Here is an 18,797-nt window from a genome sequence, read left to right as displayed (position 1 = left end):
CTGCCTCACAATCCAGCGGAGGGCCATTCTCGGGGTATGTCTTTCTCCTACTGTTAACTCATTCTTTGATACCTCTGTTTGTCCTGTTAGTCGCAATTCTATTTGCGTTCTTGGTATGTTCATGATGCTTATTATACTTTAAGCATGCTCCTGATTATGCTACATTTTATCACTAGATCACCCCACATTGTTCATGCCATGATTATTGTCTTAACATTTTGGATTAAAATATGCCGATATATGACTATATTTCCAACAGTGGTGTAGCGATTGCACGGCGTCCTGGACTTGTTCTGGTTGGTAGCCACATCGCAAACGTCGCACTCGATCAAAGCGAGAGTTATCCCCCTTACCAGAAGATCGGGCCACGAGAGAGAGCGTCATCAACTACGTGTGCGAGATGCTTGGAATCAATGGGAGATACACAACAACTTTTGAAGAAGTAAGTTCAGAGAGTATCTTCTACACGTGAAGATTAATTTCCAAACATTCAGTATGTCTTTTCTTTAAACAGATCCCGTCCATTCCAATTGTAGCGAACCGTTCGACAAACAAACCATTCTAAACTTGTGTGCAGATATTTACCGCTTCATCCGCCATGATTGCTGCAACTACTTAAGGTTATACGATCCAGAGAGCCAACTTGCAGTGGACATAATGTGATTTTTATGAAAACTTGCAATACTACTATATCTTTTATCAGAATATATGCATTCTACTATCTTATTTATGTCATGATGTGATTTTTTAATACGTGTGACTAACGACGACTCTGATATCTAGCACGTACCATTCGAAAATTCGATTATTAATACCAGTCAATAGAGGACGACATCTTCCCAAGCGGCTATTGGATGCACGGGAAGATCCATCTTCGCGTGCGGTCGCATTAAGTCGACCGCTCGGAAGATTGATCTTCCCGTGTGGTTATAGGCCAGCTTTCGTACAGGAAGATGCCTTTTGGCCCGCCTGGAAAAACCTATTCTATAGTAGTGACACCTCCTATCTCTAATCGAATATAGAGGCCCGTGAGTAACCAATACCCATATTCTCAACACATATGTTTATCTTGTAACACAAACACCTGCCCAATTTAGACAAGCAAAACGCACATAGTCTTGATGCATCTGCAGTGAAGTCGGAATTGATATACTAATTATAGCAGCATGTAGCTACCGTCCAGTATTCTTTGCTTCTTCCACTCTCAAGTTGTTATACAGCATAGGTACAGGTACTCGCAGAAAATCCTAGGATGCGAATGAGTGGGTGAAATTACCCCCACAAAAACCAACTCTGCAACTCTTTACCTTTTTTAGTTTGCCTTTGTTCTTTGCGGTGTTTCGTTTTCACATCCCTGGAAATTTTCAGAGCAAAGACAACGTTTGTTGCAAGAGGAAAGAGGTACGCTTGGTGCAATATTCAGTTCATACTAATTTTCTATACATCCATACTTTTTGTGATGTTCTGGTACGCTTTTTTTATTCTACTCATAATTTGCAGGGTGGATTGGTCAGGTTTGGTTGCAGCTTGGATTTTTTCTTAAGAAACAAAAGGCAGCATTGCAGCTTAATTGATCTGGAGGGAGAGGAAAGACAAAGATTTTTGTAATTGGAAATATATCGTCGTGTCAGCGGAATGCTTCTTGTGGATGTGGTAATCCTTGCTCTTAAACAAATGGCTGACATAATTCATAAACCAATCAAGCCTGTAAAATACTGTATAATACCTCTTATTTTTATGTAATTATTTGGCATTGCCTCATTCGATTTTTTTTTTAGAAAGTTGTTCTCGTGACATAATTGAGATGTAGAGATTTTTCCTTTGGGACAAACAAATTCAATTTCCTGACAGGTGTCAATTTCATGTATATTAGAGCAGTTTTATTCCAGAAAGTGGAAATTCACCATGCTTTTTGAAGCTACATAAGTACATAGTTTCAAAAGGTGTGGCGAATTTCTACACAACAGAATAAAACTACAGTACCAATTGAAAATCATGGAGGTCGGAGATGCTCTCCATAATAATCCAATACTTGAAGATCGACTGTAATAATAAGCCATGTGGAACATATAGATAACTCAAATTTTGTTGTGTTCGGCTATGTATTCTATGTTATCCTAATAAATATTTCTGAACTCCCTTTGATAAAGGTGAAGACCGGCTTTGAGTTCAAGCAATTCATGCTATGCTTATTCTAGTGCAGAGTACGGGATAATTTATGTTCCAAAAGGTAATCTTTTAGAAACTCTCCACAAGTTAAGAATTAATTTTTGAAAGGATACTTAACCTTTTTGATGAATCACCAGTAATTAAATGGTCCATAAGCAGGAAGGCAATAACAGTGAACAGATGAGCACCACTCCTGCCCCTCCGGGCGAAACCAGTAGACAGATTCCATCTAGAGATGATGCCAAACATGAGAAGGAAGCGGCCAACTCCTCATCTTCCTCATCATCAGAGGAAATAGACGAGGATGATTTCTTTCAGATAGAAGGCCCAATACTCAGTACCCAGTACTCCCTGTCTCCTCCACCTGCAGAAGGTGGCAACCGAGACGCAAAGCAGTCAGATGAACCCCATGACCCAAAGAGGATCCCGTCCGCTGTCTTTGCGAGATCCAAGTCATCAACACCAACTGACTGGAGCATCACCTCCAATGAATCTCTCTTTAGCATCAATGTCGGGAATGCGAGCTTCTCCAAGGATCACATGTTTTTGTATGGCAAGTCAGGAGAGCTGGGTGCTAATGATCCATTGCCACCATTGCCAAAGCAGAGCCCAAGCTCCAGCCCTCTAAAAGGTGAGGTGGCCACACCAGAGAAGCCTAGTACTTCCAAGGAGAAGGGGGATGGGCGTGGACTAACAGACCGGAATGGGGACGACAATACAGACTATACCCATAGCTCGTCACACCGATCTGATGGAAGCACAACAAGTTTTGCATTTCCAATGTAAGAATCCTCTGTCAACTCTGTTAGCTACAGTTGCTGCAAAACACGTCCAATTATATACTTTGGCCTTGATCATTGTATCACCATACAATATTGTGAAATAACCACTTTAGAAATATTGATATGCATCCATATGAAATATAAACTGGTATAAAAATTAATGAAGCATATAACTTGCATCAAACTGTCCTACTGCATTTTGTATTGTTCATCCTAGGCACACAAAGATTGGTAGTTCGTACTAATGGTGGTGGTAACTACAGGAGCTGTGAATTTGTGATAACTTCCGAATATTAGTAAAAACCAGGAATATACTTTTAGACAAAAAAATCTGTCTTCTTATGTCGCGAAAGGTTCAGCGGATGCTTTCTGAACCAAGGTTTTCTGCATATCTGATATGCCGATTTCTATGCAGATTGACAGGGTCAGCGAAAACAAGTGCGTCCTTGAAAGATAGCCATCCGGAGTTAGCCCGGCAAAGCACGGCGCAGCTGACGCATCCCAGCGAGATGCGTGATGAGAATGAGAATAAGGAAACACCATTTCCAGCAGTTGTAATGGAGGCACCAAAAGTCGAAGCAACCCCAGCAGCAGCAGCAACAGCACCTGCACCACCAGCACCACCGGCCACAACAAAATGGTTTCCTTGCTGTTCATGCTGCCCTTTCTGTTGCTAACAGCAAAGGGATATGCAACTTCATCATCCATGTCCATTTGCCTATTGAATCCTTAACTAGTGGAAAGCTTTGAGCATTCGACACATTCATTTATACATGCTGACATTAGTACAAGGATAAAATTCCTGGTTCAAAAGGAACATCGGAAACCAATTAATTATTTGCTCTGAACAATGTAGATTATGTTAGATATGTACAGTACTGTCTCTTTCTCATTTTCATTAACAGATGTAAACAGCGTAGCTTCTTGATATTCGTTAGTTCCCTAGACGAAATTAAGCTTATTTATTTGTCCGTATTTTTCAGATGATGTTGTCCACGAAATAAAACTAAATACTCCCTCCATTCTAAATTGATCTACATATTTCATAGGTACACCAAGACCAAGAAAAGCTAATAACTCTCTCATACTATATTTACTCTAGCAACAAACTTAATGCATGCACCATCCCCACTATTTCCTAGCCAATAGCAAATCAAGATATTGCATGTGGGTTATAAATGCTTGTGTGCATGGATGCATGTATCAATGTCTATTTAGTTCAATGCACAAATAATGAATAGACCTAATGAATAAACATAAATACGTAGATCATTTAGTAATAACCTCAAAAAACTATATGTAGATCAATTTGGAATGGAGGGAGTATCAAACATCTTATCATGGTAGCTCTTGCTTTACACCAAAACTTAATGTGATATGGCAGTGGCAGCTCATTACCAAAAAACTAGAAAGAAATACTAGTTCGTGCACACAGTTTTGGACTTTTGGTAGCATTTAGGTATCCAAAGCAACTGAGACTAATTCTTGGTTCAAAAATTGAAACTGAAATGCGATGGAAATGAATAAAAAACGTATGACTACGTAGTGTGATAAGAGAATCACCTGAGGCCTTGTTGGGTTAATCCGAGAGAGACAGGGATTAAAGATAGTTGAGGCCTTGTTTGGTTAATCCCCAAGGAGAGAATGGTGTGCAGCAAATCCTCCTCAATCCTCTTGTGAGAGGGATTAACCGAACAAGACCTGAGGGAGAATAATTCCACACCTCAAATACAGGCATGAAGAAGATCAAAGTGACTTATAATATGAAACGACTGAAATAATGCTTAATATCAGCAACTGAGTGTGAGTAAGCTAAGTCAGTCTCTAGTTCTCCAAACAATATAGATTCTCACCCATATTATAAGAAGTTGTAACTATCCAATCTAAAAAATAAACTAATCTAATTAGGGATAGTTAGATAGGAAGAACCAATCTAACTATTCCTACTTGGTAGCCAAGCAATATCCTCACGGACCATAACTAATCTAGTAAGGTTTATAGCGTAAAAATGGTGGTTTCTGTAACAAAACCGACATGCCATCTATTCATTTTATAGAGAATGAAAATCAAAGCTACTCAAGCTTTTCAGCTAAAAACATGATTCAAAATTCAGCTAGATTATGTGTTCAGCCAATGTTTCCAGGTCGCCACAACGCTGAGATCATCGGCACTCGCCAACACTAGTTCTAGCTCCATTGTGAGGACGATGTCTAGGCAACCATCCATGAGAGCTTGTTGTGCAGTGGAATGTCAGGCGGTTGGCAGCGATGCTGGGTTCCCCACTCTCACAAGAACCAAACACCGAGTGATCGTTGCTGATAAAGGTGATGCTGCCAACCCATGGTCTTTAGGACGCAGTGGAGTACAGTAATTTCGACCAACCTGAGGCCGGGAGGGTAATGGAAAGCATCCTGAGATGGAAGATGGTCCTTACTGAGATGATCCACTGCTCGCCATCAAGTACTTCATGCAAGATGCCTAGGGTGCAATTAAGTTGATGAGCGTCGGCATGGACTATGGTCTATGTGGGCATCCAATCCTCAATGCGAGCACCATACGTATTCGTATGAGTTAGATCCATACACGTATAAATAGCCACTCACCCTCTCCATTTTCGTGTTGACAAGTGCTAATGGTTATGCATGGTATAAATCATGGGATGCTCACAGACTATGTGAGTAACTGCATTGAGAGTATGAATCCATCCTATTCCACCATGGGAATCAATCAACAATTTCGACATGCGACTCACAAGTAAGTCTGGTCTCCCAGCTTGGGATACTGGGAGAACAGAGTGAGGAGTAGAATAAAAAAAGTACTGCGCGTCATCGGAGCAATTATTCTAATTAAATAATATGGTGTTGATCGAGACTCTGTTGGATCTCTCGATTCGATGTAACTGGGTGCCTCAAGACGGTGGAGGAACGGTGGTCAGATCCAACGTTGTAAATTGCTGCAACTCGAAGCCAGAAAGGGGGAGGGAACCTCCAAGCAATCAGAAAGCAAAGGTCGTCGGCAACCTCGCTCCCATCGCAAGAATCATTTCACTAGCAGCAAAGGAGTTGAGAAGGGAGACAGTAACGGGGACATGACATTAAATAGTGAAACTATGGTCGCTGTGGCTAGTGGGACGACTGTGGTCTCAGGAGCGGGGCTAGATAGTTGAGGGGTTTCCAGGAACCCAGTCCAAAAATATTTAGCTATAGTTACTTTATTTTCATCATATATACATCTTTTTAATTCAAGCTTAGGCAACCGTATCTATCTATCTATCTATTATATACTAAAAGTCCATTAAACTTCCTACGAATGCTCTCAAGCTGCCACGTGGCATCCTATAAATACTTCTAAGCCGCCACATCGCACTCTTATAAATTAGAAAATTTCTTAAAAATCTACGGAAAAAGAAAAACATCTAACCATTTTTTTATTCGTTTAGATTTATCCGAATCGATCTACAGGCAGGAACGTACGCTTCCCTCTATCTTACGCACCCCTCTTTCTATCTTACGGTTGTTAAGATTTAATCCATGATTTGTTACAGATTAATATATCTAATGGTCAACTTAATTCCTTGACTTCTCTCACGGACCGGAGGCAAAACTGGTTGTGGAAGAAATTCTGATGCATGTCCCATCTACGTTGATGCATACTTCATTGGTGGTCTTAGATTCGTTCTTTAATAAACTGTCTTTACAACCATGACATTTTAAAATTAACATCCACAATTTATGATAAGATTAAACCATTGTATTTTTTTTAATTAAATTAACAATTTTAGCTCCAACATTAGACATTTAATGACTTTTTTTCTAAACCGCCACGTGACGCTCTAATAAATCCTAAAAATTCTATGAAAAAAGCAAAAACATATAACCGTTGGTTTTTATTTAATCGGGTGGACCATAGTTATCACCATTAGATCTATACCTTAAAAGTCACCAATTAAATCTATCCCCAAAACCCACGTTTATGGCACTGATCGGTAAGTATGAAGGAAATAAAAAGTATGGTACGTTTACGCCTAGCTCCACGTCATTTTTTTTCTTTTTTTCTTCTTTCTCACTTAGATTAGATGAAAAAACAAACTAATAATTTAAGCCCATATGTAAAAATATATGTTATTTGGAGTTGTATAATAACAAGATGTATATTGTCTGATCATCAATCCATAGGTAAGTAGATGATGCCACCAAGTGACAGACAAACAATAGTCGACTACAATTAGACTGCGACTATGAGTAATAATATTCCTACTCTCCTATGCTACGTGATGCTCTAATAAATTAAGTATATGTAAGAAAAATAATAAGAAAAAATAAAGCATCTAGCCACTGATGTACACTTAAACCGGTGGATTCATTATTTTCAACCATTAGATTATATCTATTCAAGTAATCGCTCGCTCTTAAAAACCAGTTAATCCCTCCCTATGTACACATGTACACAGGAAATGCATATACATACATACATACATACATACATACATACATACATATATATGTACATACATACATACATACATATATATATATATATATATGTATGTATGTATGTATGTATGTATGTATATATATATAGAGGACACCCGGATGGGGCTTGATGGAGTATGGGCTCCAATGTTGTGAGCCGTAGGATCGCTGATGATCAGTTTGAACATTTGGGTATATTGGCTTAACGGGCATACACCCATTTAGAATGCAACAGTTAATAGTGAATTTGAATTTCATATATTTCAACGTAATTATACATAGTAAATACATTGAATTAATATGTTTCTATGCATGCATGCAATGCGCATGAGACAATTTTCATAATTGCGTAAAGTTCAAAATGGAAACATTCAATGCCGTGAAATTGGAAACAATATCCTGGAAATATGGAAACTCACTTTCTTCACAGTGTGGTTTGAATAAATGGCAATATATGTATGAAATCATGGAAAGCGTGCATTTTGGAATATGGAAACTAAGTATATGGAAAAATGAAAGCATTTTTTTAAAGTAAGTGTCTAATAATAAATACTGATCCTCGGTATTTGGCAACATGGAAACTACTTATTTGGAAATATGATTTGCTTGTGTATACTATATATTGCAGTTGGGTATATGATAATGTATCCGTACCTATTTTTTCCATTTATGACATCATTAATTTAACTATTCGAGACACAAAATTATGCAGTATGGGTCACTTTCCATGTTTAGGCACAAAATATATATGCATGGCTTTTATGTATCAGACGAGAGTGGCACACATTTCGGTGCATATAGTTTGACATATACCCAAATATTAGGTATGAACGCAAATATTGGGTATGAAAGGAAAAAAAATTAGGTATAATTAGGTATAATTACGCAAATATTGGGTATAATTATGTTTATCATAGAAAATCTGGGTATTCGAAGTATAATTAGGTATAATTATATGATGTATGGTGGGTATATTTTTTGGATATCTACCCAAAAACCCAGGGTATATACCGAAAATCCTGGGGTATGTAAAAAAATCAGTTGACCTTTAGTTGGGTATATACCGAAAAATTGAGGTTGGGTATATGTGATGATCACTTTTCGATTAAATCAATAATATTTGCAGAGAAAACGATCAAATGACAGGCTAAATACTCATAAGTTTAACTAATTTCTGGCTATCTTTTGCATAATGTGGTCATGCAGACATACTATTCGAATTGGAATATTAATATAATAACAAAAAATGGTCCACTAATTAATGTAAAAAAATAGCACTGTTTGAAGCTAGATGCCAATAGTGGATTATTACACTATACATATGATACGTAAATATAAAGGTGCACACTGGATGCTTATTTGTCCGAAGGCTTGCAATCCTGGCACACCCTCATAGTCGGCTGATCTTCAAATTGTTCAAATTGATCACTAGGAGGAAGCGAGCAACTTAGGAGGATCCAATCCCATCTTGACACTGCAGTTCTCTTTATCTATCTCCTATGAACAACAAACAAGGGAAATGTTTACAGTATACGTGATAAAATCAAAACAGGTATGGATCATGGTACATGAATATATTTTTTTAAAAAAATACCCAAGAATCTTGTTGCTCCGATTCATCATCAATCTGAGATTTTCTGCACCTTTTGGAGGTATGCATTCTCTTCATCAGACCATACTTATTGACAAGGGCCATCAAAGCATTTTCAAACTCACGTGTTGTGTGTGCTTGATTCAAAACTCACATGGGTTCTGTTAGTAATGTACCTAAAAAAATGGAAAATCATTGGTATATACATATGGAGCTAGATGTCCAAAAATACTAACGATAAATTCTGGGTTCAAGGTGATTTCAGATACCTGGAATAGGTGGCAAATGGCAACCAACAATGAAGCAGTGCGACGAAGAAGCTCGCGGACAAACGTGTTGTCGGAAACGAAGCATGCAGACGACAGGCGGCTGCGATGAATCTCGTGGACGATTAGTGCGGCGATGAAGAAGCTCGCGGACATCCGACGGCGCAACGGCCAAGCGACAAAGATTGCGGACGACTAGCTGCGACGAAGAAGAGCTTGCAGACGAACATCACCGGCGATTATTCTTGCGGATGGTAACAAAGAAGCTCACGTAATGTTCGGCGGTGTAACGGCGTGACAACAAAACTCGAGTACGTAAAATAAGAATGCTAGCTGTCACCATGCATATATATGCACAGAAGATTGGAAATATTAATCGGAATTGATGGAAATAAAGCAAGGGTTACACCGAAATTAGTGGGCTTGATATCTGTACAATCTCAAAATTTAAAACCACAATCACGCTTATACTCATTTGGATAATACCTACATGCAAATTTATATGGCAACAGCTGCATGCAAATCATACAGGTGGGTTAATTCAGATTTTGAGTATCTCTTATCGGGTTAAACCCGTTAATAGGTGTAATGCCTTGTTTTGAGTAGCACAAATCCTAAAGCAGTTAAACAGTGGATAGTGTTGGAGCATGGGCTCCATGGAGCACCCGTTATTTTTTCTATATATATATATATACATATATATACATATATACATACACACACATATATATATATACATATATATATATATATACACACATATATATATATTGTCAGGGTATACCCACGCGCATATGGATATTTCCTGCATGTTCCAAGGAAACCTTTCACGAAATCTACAGACGGGAAGAATCCTACTCAGACAGGACTGGGTCGTTGACGTATCGTATAGGGTCTGATACCTCCGAGTTCTACTTGGAGACCTCCAGATCTGCGATATAAAAGGGACCCCCCGGAGAGGGCTTAAGATCATCGAATCTCAGGGCCAACACAACCCACACAGCCTACGAAGCCGGAGCCTGTAAGGAGCCAAGCCATCGGATCTAGTCAAACCAACTCGACTACGATCTCGCCAGATCCGACAAGTTCCATTGTTCCCTTTGTAACCTGTGTTTTCCATCATATAATCCCACATCAATTGGATTAGGGCTATTACCTATCAAGGGGCCTGAACCAGTATAACTCTTGTCTCCTGTCTGCTTGATGTCGTATTACGTAGATCCTTGTACCAGCGTACCCCAATACCCTCTATATCCGGTCTACGGGTATCACCCGTCGACAGTGGCGCGCCAGGTAGGGGCACTTGGTACTCAAGGTTCTACTACTATGCTATCCAGCTTCGTCGACAACAACGTCAACACCAGCCTCAGCCAAGTACTCCCTCCTTCAACAATGCTGGTATGGACTCAAGTCGGTGAAATCATCTTCCCGGTTTACACCACGATGTTGATCTCAACCGGCCCCCCAATGACCGGAAACGAGAACGCAGTGGCTACGAACCAAGATGACTCCATGTCGAAAAATCCTCCCGCCGAGACGGAGAACGGAACATCGACGACATCCGGGCTCGAGAAGGATTCTAATGCGGCCAAACCTTGTCCTTCCGACATGAACCGCGAGCCGACAAAGATGACTTCTGAAGCCACAAGGTCCTAGTGTCCTATCCACAAAACCAGGAAACACACTCTGCAAGCCTGCTGGGTTTTCCTCAACGTCCATGCTGAAATTCGCGCCTGCAAAGAACGCGGAATTCAGCGTGTTTCTCCAACTCGTGATGTCTATTGTCCTATTCACAAGACAAAGAATCACGACCTCTCAAGCTGCAAAGTCTTTCTTGGCTCCATGAAAGCTTCGTCTCCTAAGTCATACGTCCCCATCAGGGATAACGACAAGGAACAAAGAGCGACTACAACTTCAGATCGATTCGTTGGGGTAATCGATATCGATCCTCACGAACCATCAGTCTTACACCTTCTCGAAGACTATGGGTCATCGACAACGAGCGCGCCGCGGGAGGTATTTGCTATTGATGATGTTGGCACGTCAGCGCACGCCAACGCAGAAGCGGTAAATCAATCGACTACTCCAGCCCAGCACATTAGGGCCGTTCAAGCTATACTGAGGGAAACTCCCTACGATCCTGTTCTGAACGATGACCTCGAGCGTTGGACAGAACGACTACGGGAATCGGTGACCAACCTCAGCAACGCGTTTGAAGAAGCCGCTACCGCAACACACCAGGAGCAGCCACCAACTGGCGATGCCAATGGTGAAGACCCGGAACGGAGGGAATCACCTCAACGAGCTACCCCTCTACCCCGCGGCACTGGCGATCTCCAAGATCAAATCAACGGTCGCCGAGAAGCACGATGCACACGAGACAATGTGAATCGTTCTCGGCGTCATGTCTCTTCACGGCACCATGATAACGGAAATCGAGGAGACCGCTCAAACGAGGACCGAGACCAGGACAACCACCACGATCACAACGATCGTGAACGACGGGTGCCAGACAACACTGGTCGTGGCCGCCGCCGTAATGACGACGATGATGGAGATCGGCACCGTGACAACAGCGGTAGACGACGATAGGATTCCCGAGATCCAGGCTGTCATCCTCGCAATCGTACGCCGGAACCAAGCGACCCATCGTCATCGTCATCATCCGCGTCCTCCTCATCGTCAGACAGATATCCACGAAGGACACACGACCGCCGACAACCCACCGCCCCCAATGCTGGGTGTAGGGCTTTCGGTCGTTCCCTGCGTGATGTCCGATGGCCTGAGAGATTCCGACCCGGAGCAATAGAAAAGTATGATGGGAGCACCGACCCAGAGGAGTTCCTTTAAGTCTACTCCATAGTACTCTACGCTGCCGGAGCAGACGACAGCGCGTTGGCGAATTATTTACCAACTGCGTTGAAAGGTTCTGCACGTTCATGGCTGATGCATCTTCCTTCCTACTCAATCTCTTCATGGGCAGACCTGTGGCAACAGTTCGTCGCGATCGAAGACGACCTACACGCGTTGACACAGAACTCGGGTGAATCATTGAGGGAATACGTTCGGCGCTTCAATGAGTGCAGAAATACGATCCCCGAAATCACCGACGCTTCTGTAATTCGCGCCTTCAAATCTGGTGTCAGAGATCGCTACACTACCCAGGAGTTGGCGACAAGACGCATCACAACCACTCGGAGATTGTTCGAGATTGTTGAGCGGTGCACCCACGTAGATGACGTGCTAAGACGCAAGAACGATAAGCCGAAGACCGTGGGAGAGAAGAAACCAGCCACAGACGCATCTGAGTCAAGCACAAAGAAAAATCGCAAGAATGGGAAAAGGAAAGCTCAAGCGGAAGTCCTCGCAGCAGAATACGCGAACCCTCCCAAGCGCCCAGACCCACAAAGTAGCGATACAAAGAAAGCATGGTGCCCCATACACAAGACGGACAGACATTCTCTGGAAGATTGCCTTGTTTTCAAAAAATCGCTCGAGAAGCACATCGCATTTGAAAAAGGCAAGCGAGTACGCGTGGTCAATAAGAACGAGGAGGCGGTTCCTCACGAATCGGATTCAGCTTATCCAGACTCCGACCTCCACGTTTCACACATCTTCGGCGGTTCCACAACGTACTCCTCCAAGCGAGAATACAAGAAAGTTGAACGTGAAGTCTGTTCGACATGGCAGGGGGCTGCACTCAAGATGAAGTGGTCTGAGCAGAAAATAGAGTTCTCGGAAGAAGACCACCCCAAGACCGCCGTTATCCCAGGACGATATCCGATCATGGTCGAACCCACTATTCGGAACATCAAGGTAGCGTGAGTCCTCATTGACAGTGGCAGCTCAATCAATCTTCTTTTCGCCAGCACTTTGGACGCGATGGGAATTCCGCAAAGCGAGTTGACACCAACTGATCAACCCTTCGATGGAATTACTCCCCAATCATCGTCCAGACCTTTGGGCAAGATTACGTTGCCCGTAACTTTCGGCCAAGCCAACAACTTCCGAACAGAGCAGATCACCTTTGATGTCGCTGAATTCGATACAGCTTACAACGCCATCATTGGGAGAACTGCACTTGCGAAGTTCATGGCCGCATCTCACTACGCATATCAAGTGCTTAAGATGCCGGGATCGAAGGGAACAATCACTATTCAGGGAAACACAAAGCTGGCGTGCAGTGCGACAAGCGGAGCCTCGACATGGTCGAGCAAATGCCCAGCCCACCCGCCACGACTGAGCCACCCAAAAAATTGAGCAAGACAAACAAGACGCCGAAACCAGACGGCGCCATCAAGATCGTTCCACTCTCCAGTGCCAACCCCGACAAGATCGTCAAGATCGGGGCGACACTAAACGAGAAATAGGAACTCGCGCTCATCACCTTCCTCTGCGATAATGCCGACGTGTTCGCTTGGCAGCCGTCCGACATGCCGGGGGTCCCCAGGGAGGTGATTGAGTACAAACTCATGGTGCGACCCGATGCCAAGCCAGTAAAGCAAAGACTACGGAGATTTGCACTAGACCAAAAACAAGCCATACGAGAAGAGCTCGACAAACTTCTCAAAGCTAGCTTCATCAGAGAAGTACTTCATCCAGAGTGGCTAGCCAATCCAGTCATGGTGCGGAAGGCGAACGGAAAATGGAGAATGTGTGTCGACTTCACCGACCTCAATAAGGCGTGCCCCAAGGATCACTTCCCTCTCCCTCGAATAGATCAACTGGTGGATTCAACAGCCGGTTGCGAGTTGTTGAGCTTCCTCGACGCTTAATCTGGCTACCACCAAATCAGCATTGGCAAAAGAGGACGAAGAGAAGACCGCATTCATCATGCCGTTCGGGGTATTTTGCTACGTTAAGATGCCGTTCGGACTGATAACCGCAGGGAATACCTTCCAGCGCACGGTCCAGGGCGCACTTAGCGACCAGCTCGGCAACAATGTCGAGGCATACGTCGACGACATCGTTGTCAAAACCAAGATAAGTGACTCATTGATTGACGATCTGTGGCAAATGTTCGACAACCTCCGACGATATCGCCCATGCTCAATCCAGAAAAGTGCACGTTCGGAGTACCGTTAGGCAAGCTGCTCGGGTTCCTTGTTTTCGGCAGAGGAATAGAAGCAAATCCCGAGAAGATCAAGGCAATCGAAAACATGAAGTCGCCCACAAGACTCAAAGAGGTACAAAAGCTAACTGGATGCATGGCGGCACTGAGCAGGTTCGTCGCTAGGATGGGAGAACGAGGACAACCTTTCTTCGCTCTGCTAAAGAAACAAGACAAATTTGTATGGACACAGGAAGCCAAAGAGGCATTTGTTGCACTCAAGCGCTACCTATCAAACCCCCTAGTACTTGTTGCTCCCCAGCCTAATGAAGAATTATTCCTCTATATTTCCGCCACACCATATTCCGTTAGCACCGTCATTGTTGTCGAGAGAGAGAAAGTACAACGACCAGTCTATTACGTCAGCGAAGCTCTCCATGACGCAAAGACAAGATACCCACAGATCCAAAAGCTGCTTTACACGGTCATCATGACATCAAGGAAGCTGTGCCACTACTTTCAAGCCCACAGAGTAACAGTTGTCTCCTCTTTCCCTCTTGGCGAAGTTGTGAGAAACAAAGACGTTGTCGGCCGCATTGCGAAATGGCTAGTCGACCTGAGCCAGTTTGATTTCCACTTTGTGCCACGAATAGCCATCAAGTCCCAGGTACTCGCCGATTTCATTGCCGATTGGACTATGCCAGATAACAAATCAGACAACCAAGTCGACAACGAAACGTGGACAATGGCGTTCGATGGCGCACTCAACAGCCAAGGAGCAGGGGCAGGATTTATCTTGACGTCTCCCTCCGGAGATCAATTCAAGCACGCAATCCACCTCAACTTCAGGGCGACCAATAACACAGCAGAATACGAAGGACTACTCGCCGGGATACGAGCTGCAACTACACTTGGGGCCAAGCGACTAATCGTCAAAGGGGACTCCGAGCTAGTTGCGAATCAGGTGCACAAAGATTATAAATGCTCTAACCCCGAGTTATCCAAGTATCTCGCAGAAGTCAGGAAGCTAGAGAAAAGGTTCGATGGGATCGAGGTCCGACACGTCTGTCGCAGGGACAACGTCGAGCCAGACGACCTAGTACGACGTGCGTCCAGACGAGAACCGCTTGAGCCCGGCATTTTTCTCGACATCCTGACGAAGCCATCAGTGAAAGAGGTTAGCGGCGAAGTTAGCCCGGACACCCCCGACATTAGGTCGGAGGTCACCAAGGCAGAACGCGCCGTTGCCGACATCGAAACCACAGACGACTGGCGCATCCCACTAATCAAATTCATCAACAGCGAGGAGTTGCCCGAGGACGATACAGAGGCCGAGGAAATAACCCGTAAAGCAAAGATCTACTGTATGGTCGGCAACGATCTATACAAGAAAGCGCCAAACGGGGTACTTCTCAAATGCGTCTCGACCGACGACGGCAGACACCTCATCCTCGACATACATGAAGGCATATGTGGGTCACATGCCGCCGGTCGGACATTGGTCGGGAAAGCTTTTCGACAAGGCTTTTTCTAGCCAACCGCCCTTAAAGATGCATGTGACATGGTCCAGCGATGTGAAGCCTGTCAATTCCACAGTAAACACACAAAGCTACCCGCGCAAGTGCTCCAAACTATCCCTCTGACTTGGCCGTTCTCGTGCTGGGGGCTAGATATAATTGGGCCATTCCCACGAGGACAGGGCGGCTACAGATTCCTATTCGTGGCGATCGACAAATTCAACAAATGGATCGAAGCAGTACCCACGGGGGAAATAAAGGCCGACAACGCCATCAAATTCATCAAAGGGATATTTTGCAGATACGGACTACCGCACTGCATCATAACCGACAACGGCTCCCAGTTCATCAGCGCCGATTTCCAGGATTATTGCATCGGGCTGGGGGTCAAAATATGCTTCGCCTCGGTCTCTCACCCTCAAAGCAACGCACAAGTCGAGAGGGCAAACGGCATAGTACTACAAGGGATGAAAACCCGCGTCTACAACAGGCTCATGTCACACGACAAAAAGTGGGTTGAAGAATTCCCATCAGTACTATGGGCCGTATGCACCACACCGACAACGTCTAATAAGGAAACACCCTTCTTCCTCGTGTACGGCTTTGAGGCCATGCTCCCCGGTGAGCTACAACATCAGAGTACACGAGTACAGAAGTACTCCAACGAGAACCAGGAGGAGCAGCGAGACATCGACGTAAATCTTCTCGAGGAGCATCGTGAACGAGTTGTCGTTCGAGCAGCCAGCTATCAACAGGCCCTCCGCCGTTACCACGAGAAGCGCATCCGAGCACGCATACTTTCGATCGGCGACTATGTCCTCCGACGAGTTCAAAGCCAAGCAGGGCGAGACAAACTCTCACCAAAATGGGAAGGACCTTACACGATCACACAAGTATTGTGACCAGGCGCATTCAAAATCGCTGACGGCGACGGTTGCTGATTAGCAAATTATTGGAACATTGACCAACTACGTAAATTCTATGTATGAGTCAATACCATCCATACCTGTAAGATACCTTACAGTATCAATAAAGCCTATTTTTAGGCCCATATTACAATCAAAGTATTTTCGCCCGATGATCCCTTACCCTGATGACACCTAGCGTTGAAACTTGTCCTTATGTCCCTTTACGCCATCTCGACAAGGCCTCCGAGGAACCTAAGGGATCTTCGGCTGGGGACACCCAGAGCTGATAAGGCCTTGTCAGATCCTGTAGAGACGAAAGACCATATAAGATCTGGTCGTGTAAGAGTTCTCGCCGTGCGTATTAACCAAGCCGTGAAATCGGAAATCAACTTTCCAACTTCACGGCTGGGGGCTAGGATCAGAGCTTATTCAACCAAGGCGGGTCAAAGGTCCAAGAGCCTTATCCTTTGAGAAAATTCCTCCGACGACAAGGCTGGGGGCTAGGGAGAGTGTACGACTCAAACGGCTGACTAAAGTCGTTAACTGAGAACGCACTCTTACACATGACATCCAGAATATTTGTCACAGGGTACGAATACTACCAAGAAGGCCAACGCCAGTCAGACTGGAAGATCTTCTCGGCCAACAACGACATCGACCTCGCCAGATGGTCTATCTCCGCCGGAGTCCTCCGAGAACGAGCAAAACCCTCATGGAGAAATTCGAGGTCCAGGCGCGGGCGATGATCTCATAGGCAAGCCAACACGTGCCCTCCGGCGTATCGGCTCGATCGACGACACTCCTGCTTCAAGGCCTCGTCAATACGCTTGCCGATGCCATCGAGTTGGGCACAGGCCCCGTTCAGCCACGAGATGTACCCGGCCGCTGACTCCTCGGGATCTCCGCGGACCACTCGAAGCTCCCTACAGACTCTGGCCATGGATGTGCAGCAACTCTTCAGGTACGAGTTAAACCACACCTCACGACCTCGGAGCGTTTCCATAGCCTGCTCTTTCTTCACGGCCAGCATGGTTCTCTCGAGTTCTGCCACTTCAAACTTCGTCTTCCAGTATTGGATACGACGATCTTGGCTAGCAAGGGCACCCTCGAGATCTGCTAAACGTGATAACCACTAAGTCAAGCTATACACCTCTTTCGAGAACATGGCTGACCTAGTCAGGAGGGCATTAAGGGGTGAAGGGACTACTAACCTCAGGAAGTCGTCGCCATCCCTGTATCCGTATCAAGGGTCTGATCCACATTGTCAGGCGAAACGTGTGGTTCAAACTCGAGTATCGGAATTATTGCCAGTGACTCGGGCTGCCCGCGCTGCTGGACATCCTCATCATCAGCATCTCTACAAAGGACAAAAGTTCCCGAGGTCAACATACAAAAGTAAACCAGGATGGTAAACGCACGCACGAAGGCGGTCAGAATTCAAGTTTTACACATTATCTTAGAAATACAAGAAGTCCTACTCTTCAAAAAGGGGGAGAACAGACTCCCCCAGATCACTAACTTCTTTCATCACCTCCTTACGCGTGTCGCTGGCCGTCCCCTGATCCAAGATCTCGCGCAGATCGAGTTCAGGACACGACAGCCTTACACACGCGAGGACATGACACGCCCCGGTGTAGATCCCGTTTGACATCTCCTCCGCGATCCTGGCTGCATGCTTGGAGGGGATCTCCCCCATCGCCGTCGCCAGTTCCGCAAGAGAGGAGGTCAGCGAGAACTCATCGGGATTCACCGGGATCGTGGACTTGACACCGCACTCCCCGGCGAGCTGGTGAAGGCCAGTGTAGGTGACCCGCAACGAGCCTCGGATCTCCGACAGGTTGTTCCCGAGTTCCGACATACGGTCCTCGAGCCCCTTACGTTGTCGCTTGTTGCCGGCCACCAACTCCCTCATCTTCGTGAGGTCTTCACGGGCTTCAGCCAACTCGCGCACCAGTCTGTCAGCACGCGCGTTCGCCGTCGCCGCTTCCGACCTCACCTTCGCGATCTCGCAGCCGATGCCGCGAGCACCAGCTTCGAGGAGG

At 44.7% G+C, this 18,797-nt stretch overlaps 1 protein-coding gene across 2 annotated transcripts; it reads left to right on the top strand.

The window, feature by feature from the left end:
- Positions 1-1,272: 1,272 nt before the first annotated feature.
- Positions 1,273-3,962, top strand: LOC127780604 (uncharacterized). Of its 2 annotated transcripts, none has more exons than XM_052307533.1 (5): positions 1,273-1,401; positions 1,501-1,653; positions 2,151-2,230; positions 2,329-2,951; positions 3,367-3,962. In XM_052307533.1, the coding sequence occupies exons 3-5, from the start codon at positions 2,219-2,221 to the stop codon at positions 3,626-3,628; spliced, it is 897 nt and encodes a 298-aa protein (XP_052163493.1). In that variant the 5' UTR covers positions 1,273-1,401; positions 1,501-1,653; positions 2,151-2,218; the 3' UTR covers positions 3,629-3,962. The 2 variants fall into 2 exon arrangements, with proteins under 2 accessions (XP_052163493.1, XP_052163492.1); XM_052307532.1 differs by having other exon boundaries at positions 2,307-2,951.
- The last annotated feature ends 14,835 nt before the right edge of the window (positions 3,963-18,797 follow it).

Source organism: Oryza glaberrima, chromosome 7 (genome assembly GCF_000147395.1).
Source record: "Oryza glaberrima chromosome 7, OglaRS2, whole genome shotgun sequence".
NCBI lineage: Eukaryota > Viridiplantae > Streptophyta > Magnoliopsida > Poales > Poaceae > Oryza > Oryza glaberrima.
Note: the sequence above shows the minus strand (reverse complement) of the source record. Positions and strands in the feature narration are given on the sequence as shown.

Bases quoted from the DNA above. Each gene is read 5' to 3' on its own strand.
- LOC127780604 (XM_052307532.1), top strand. From the start codon at position 2,314: ATGGTCCATAAGCAGGAAGGCAATAACAGTGAACAGATGAGCACCACT. The intron at 2,952-3,366 runs GTAAGAATCCTC...ATTTCTATGCAG, and splicing joins ACAAGTTTTGCATTTCCAAT to ATTGACAGGGTCAGCGAAAA.